The 5,638-nt window shown below is 49.2% G+C and overlaps 1 protein-coding gene across 1 annotated transcript; it reads left to right on the top strand.

Moving 5' to 3' along the window:
* The first annotated feature begins 775 nt into the window (after positions 1–775).
* On the top strand, positions 776–5,417 carry LOC123429411 (GRAS family protein RAM1-like). The gene is made up of 3 exons (XM_045113451.1): positions 776–1,879; positions 3,674–4,434; positions 4,938–5,417. Exons 1-3 carry the CDS (start codon positions 842–844, stop codon positions 5,299–5,301), a joined length of 2,163 nt encoding a protein of 720 aa, XP_044969386.1. The 5' UTR covers positions 776–841; the 3' UTR covers positions 5,302–5,417.
* The last annotated feature ends 221 nt before the right edge of the window (positions 5,418–5,638 follow it).

The raw sequence follows: 5,638 nt of genomic DNA, 5'->3' as shown, positions 1-5,638 counted from the left end.
CCCAAGTCCATGCATTTAGGTTTTTTTTTTTTTTTTGCGAAGAGCTCCAGTTTGAACCAAGTTGTGTGCATCACACTTGATTTTATCAAAGATACGATCAATCGAGCTAGCCTTGTTATCAGAGACCTACCATGTTACCCTCACCCAGATTGCCCAGGCTAGTAATAGTAAAACGGCCAGCCTCTTTAACTTGTTTCTCTCAGCCGGTGGCACATTCGTCCTAGCCGTTGCCTAGACGTACTGTTGGAATATGTTGCTGGAGTATAAAAGGCTTCTCTCTCGAGATTTCTAGATTTCTTTATGTAAGCTGCCTTAGCGCTTCCTCCTAGGCGACTCTATTGTCTGGAGTATAAGTTGGAGCATTAGGCATCTGTCTCCAGATTTCTTTATCAAAGCTGCCTTGCGTTTCCTCCTAGGCGGCTCTATTGTCTCCTTCACTTTGGAGGACCTGCGTTCTTGTGAGACCTGTTTATCGTTTTGCTGGCAGGTAACCTTCACCAATAAGCCACAGCCAACAACAAAACAGTACAGAAGGAATGTAGCAAAACCATTTTTTCTTCCCGCCCAACCAACCAAAACACCGTCTTGTCTCTACGTGATGTGCATGTGCCTACATGCCAACATGATGGCTCCAAGCTCGTCGACCCATATTTCAGGGCACACGCTTCTCTGCTTAGCTTGCTCCCCCTCACCTATCAAGGAAGCTGGACCAAATGAACCATCTCTAAGATTGAGACCTAGAGCTAGCTAGCTTCAATAGCGATTTGATCGAGTACGTACGTAGTTGATGGCGTTAGACTTAGATGCATCGTTGCCGGCGTAGTTGGGACACAGATCTCTCATGTGCTCACGCATGGGGACGCTAAGCTGCGCTGCTGACATGACCTCCGGCACGAAGCTACAGCACCACCAGCCAGCAGCGCCAACATCGCCCACCGCCTCCTTCTCGGAGTCGAACATCGTCGCCTCGTCCGCCGACCCCGACGCCATCGACGCCCTAGCGGGCCTGCAAGCGCTGAGGTTCGATGGAGACATCGACGGCGAGATCCAGTCCCCGGACCTCGCCATGTGGGAGTCGCTCTTCGCCGACCAGATCGGTGCCGGCGCCGCCTCGAGCGCCGACTTCTTGATGTCCTCCCCAAGGAGGGACTTCAGCCCTCTGAGGGACTTCATGGCGTCTTCTCCCAAGAGAGACTACATGGTGTCTTCCCCCAAGAGGGACTACATGATGTCTTCACCCAAGCGAGACTACATGGTGTCCTCCCCTAAGAGAGAGATGGTCGGCTCCCCAAGGAGAACCTTCTCCAACCTCTACAACAACAGCACCAGCCAACAGAGCTACATGCATGGCACCTTGCACGGCATGGACACGGGGAGCCCCAACAATCTCGTCAGCTATGGTGGCAAGGGGAAGTCGTCACAGAGCCCGCTCCACAAGGGGTTCGTCAACAACGCCCACAGCAACAGCAGCAAAAGCAACCTTTCGTGCACCTCGTCCTACGTTAACAGCAGCGAGAACCTTCCTCTCCCATCCATGAACTCCTCCTTCCTGGAGGACGGGTACCTGGCGTACCAGCTGCCGCCAGAGAAGGACAGCGGCGGCAGCTCCTCTGCCGGCACCAGTGCCACGCAGCTGCCGACGCTGTCCGAGTGCCTGGCGATGCCGGAGCCAGTATACGGAGCCAGGGACGAGGCGGCGGTCGGCAGAGGGATTCCGTCGGGAGGTTTGCAGCCTGATCACCTCTACTACCCCAGCCAGTTCGGAGCTGCAGATGTCTTGCCGTTGCAGCACCAAATGGCAAAGCCTGACCAGTGGGCGGATTCTTCCTCCTTGCACAGCATGCTGGGGTCAGTAATACAGTCAGATCAGGTTGAGCAGGTAAGGGTACCAGCCATCCACCTTTTATTATTTATTTTTGCGATGGCAGCCATGCATCAATTTACACAGATTGTTTACGTGGACTTGTCCCGCAAAAGAATAGAAATAAAAAAATTACGTAGACTTAGAAATTATTAGGTTGCGGTTGTGCACTGTATTTTTACTTCATCTTCTTTGGCAGTAACTGAATTTGGTGCGCACACCGTCACAATTGGCCAAATGGTCGCAGTCCATGCATTCCGTACGTGGGGGTGTGGTAGTAAATTATATCGTCAGAATGAGATCCCTGTTTTAACCCAACTTGCCAAAAGTATGCCAAAAAACAATGCTTTTTAAAAAGGCCCTTTATATTGAATCAAATGGGGGAAAGAAAGGTGTGATAGCAAATTTGCAAACACCTGTTCATAGAGGGTATCTAGGCATCGGGGAGCTAAAAATCCACTCTCAATGGGGAATCAAGAGACACAGACATAATGCGTACACTCGGCATCTGCATAATTATAATGCAGGCATCCTAAAATCGGACACACACACACACAAAGTAAACAAAGAGCAATTAAGGAAGTAGTATGTTAATGGATGCATGCAATCATCATGTCTTAGAGAGCCAAACCTCTCTTATCGTCCAAGATAAGGGGAAATGAGTGGCATGTCGAGTGGAACAAGGAAGATGAGAGCACGGAGTAAGAAGGAGAAGGGAGAGAGGAAGAGGGAGTGGTGGCCTGAATGGCTCACCTCGGCGGGGGGAAATGGCCAAGATGACCGATTTCGTGAGGTCACACAGGGCATCCGAGGGGCAATTAGTAGCCTATATGGCTTCGAGGGAAACGCTAAATCATGCTTCGAACAAATTGTTTTAATAAAACACATCTAGATGTGAGATAAGTATTGTACATTTAAGTCTTATATCATTGATCTTTACGTGAAGATTCGTGTGTGTATTTTATTTCCTTTTTCTTTTTCGTTTTTATGCTTGATTTAGTCAATTTTAGGGGAAAGAGAAAGATGCCTCATTCTTAAGGGAACGAGTGAAACCTCTGTCTTATAAAGGTGGAAATTGGCGCAGAGGCCCATCAGTGAGTGTGTGTAGGAAGGAGAAGGTTGTGGTCACGACCTAGGGTTTAGCTATATTTTCTTTGTAAAATAAAGTTTTTTAATGGAAAACTTATTTTTCAACACAATACAAACATAGAAGCCCATATGTATGTCCGTACATTCATTTTTATAAATGCACGCACACAACACTATTTGCATGAGCATCTCTAAGATACAGAACTAGCACACCATCTTAAGATTGATGAATTAGTTATCATAGATGTTTTCATAGTCAACGGAGCTTTCACTGAACGAACATCGTCGAAAAGACTGAAATAAATCTAAAAAAATCAGCATCGGTGTCATTGCCAAGTCTACGGCTTAAACCCTAGTGGGTTGGTTCCACCATGAGGAATCTAGAAAAACTCAAATTTTGGTGAAAGCTTATGCATCGAAAATGTGCATAGTTTAATTTTTCTGTATATTGTATTGATTCCACTTCGCAAGATTTTAGAGAGCAATGGTTAAGTCAAATACTACTCCAGAATTACAACTAATTAAGTCCTACGTCTGCCTTCTGAAAATTAACAAAGCATGTTTCACATAGAGCACACATACGTTTCATATGAATGGCTTGAGCATGCAAACTGAACAGATATTGTAGCTCGAAATCAAAAAATAATAATTGGCCGAACGAATCTGGAATAATCAATCAGTAGTCGGCACTCGCCACTGACAATTCAACTTCCATGCATGCAGGAACAGGACAGCGGTCTTCAGCTGGTGCACCTGCTGCTGGCGTGCGCCGACTTCGTGTCCAAGGGCGACCAGCCCTCCGCCCTCCGCCACCTCCACCTCCTCCGGCGCGTCGCCTCGCCGCTCGGTGACTCCATGCAGCGCGTCGCCTCCTACTTCGCCGACGCGCTCGCCACTCGCCTCTCGGTCTCCTCCGGCACCGCCATCTCCCCGCGCGGCGCGGGTGCTCCTTACCCCTTCCCGCCGTCGGCTGATACCCTGAAGATTTACCAGATCCTCTACCAGGCATGCCCTTACATCAAGTTCGCTCACTTCACGGCCAACCAGGCCATCTTCGAGGCCTTCCACGGCGAGGACCGCGTCCACGTCGTCGACCTGGACATCCTCCAGGGCTACCAGTGGCCGGCTTTCCTCCAGGCGCTCGCGGCGCGGCCGGGTGGCCCGCCGACGCTAAGGCTGACGGGGGTGGGCCACCCGGCCACGGCTGTAAGGGAGACCGGGCGGCACCTTGCCTCCCTCGCCGCGTCGCTGCGTGTGCCGTTCGAGTTCCATGCCGCCGTGGCAGACAAGCTGGAGAGGCTGCGCCCCGCCGCTTTGCAGCGCCGCGTCGGGGAGGCGCTGGCCGTGAACGCAGTGAACCGCCTGCACCGCGTCCCCGGCACTCACCTCGGCCCGCTGCTGTCTATGATCCGCGACCAGGCTCCCAAGATTATGACGCTCGTTGAGCAGGAGGCTGGTCACAACGGCCCATACTTCTTGGGCAGGTACGCGCCAAATTAAACTCCTCCTTGTTTTCTAATTTCTTTTGCTCTTATTTGTTTTCCAAAAAGGATAACCTCAACCTCTGCATCATAATCCATCCGTTCCAAAATAGTACTCCCTCCGTTTTTAAATTTAGTTCTTTTTAAAGGTTTCACTAGAGAACTACATACTGATATATATAGACATAATTTAAAATATAGATTCACTCATTTTGTTCACTATGTAGTCTTCTAATGAAATCTTTAAAAAACTTATATTTAGAAACGGAGGGAGTATGAAGTTGTATTTAGCTTAAAACATTTATTTTGAAACGGAGGGAGTACGATGTTTGCTCTTGACTAATGTTATGTAAATTATTACTAGGTTAAGTAACCAGTGAGAAACATGTGACAGACCAGCATCACATAGATGAAACTTACTTGATATAGCAATGCTAACTTTGAAGGACTACATTCACTCATTGTTGAAAAAAAAGGACAAAATTCATCGCGGAATTTGCATACAGGTTCCTGGAGGCACTCCATTACTACTCGGCGATCTTCGACTCGCTCGACGCGACATTCCCGGCAGACTCGGCACCACGGATGAAGGTGGAGCAATGCCTCTTGGCTCCTGAGATCCGCAACGTGGTGGCATGCGAGGGCGCCGAGCGGGTGGCACGTCACGAGCGGCTGGACCGGTGGCGCCGCATCATGGAGGACCGTGGATTCGAGGCCGTGCCGCTAAGCCCGGCGGCCGTCGGCCAGAGCCAGGTCCTGCTAGGGCTTTACGGCGCGGGTGACGGGTACCGGCTCAACGAGGACAATGGGTGCCTCCTCCTCGGCTGGCAGGATCGCGCCATCATCGGCGCCTCAGCGTGGCGGTGCTAATCAAAGGATCCGTCGTGGCTGGACAAGATGGAGGAGGTGTTATATGTGTGGGTGTGTTTATTTTCTTTGTTGGTTGACTAGCCGAATTTCCGGCAACTCACTGTGACAAGTTTGTATTGGAGACGAACTTGGATTTGTGGTGCTTATAGTTAAATCTTGCTATATGTGAATGTACCTAGATTTGCTCCCATTTTCGGCCAACAGTTTTTAGTGGCAGATAACTAGAGTGCGAGAAAATATCTTATTTAGATAAGACTTCATGCAAATTACACAAATTTGATGAAAATACATTTCTGAGTTTGAAAAAAAAGAATGGCTGGTGAAATATGCAAATTTT

Source organism: Hordeum vulgare, chromosome 2H, assembly GCF_904849725.1.
Source record: "Hordeum vulgare subsp. vulgare chromosome 2H, MorexV3_pseudomolecules_assembly, whole genome shotgun sequence".
NCBI lineage: Eukaryota > Viridiplantae > Streptophyta > Magnoliopsida > Poales > Poaceae > Hordeum > Hordeum vulgare.
The sequence above is the reverse complement of the archived record's forward strand: the minus strand, read 5'-3'. Positions and strand labels throughout refer to the sequence as shown.

Bases quoted from the DNA above. Each gene is read 5' to 3' on its own strand.
- LOC123429411 (XM_045113451.1), top strand. From the start codon at position 842: ATGTGCTCACGCATGGGGACGCTAAGCTGCGCTGCTGACATGACCTCC. The intron at 1,880-3,673 runs GTAAGGGTACCA...CCATGCATGCAG, and splicing joins AGTCAGATCAGGTTGAGCAG to GAACAGGACAGCGGTCTTCA. The intron at 4,435-4,937 runs GTACGCGCCAAA...ATTTGCATACAG, and splicing joins GGCCCATACTTCTTGGGCAG to GTTCCTGGAGGCACTCCATT.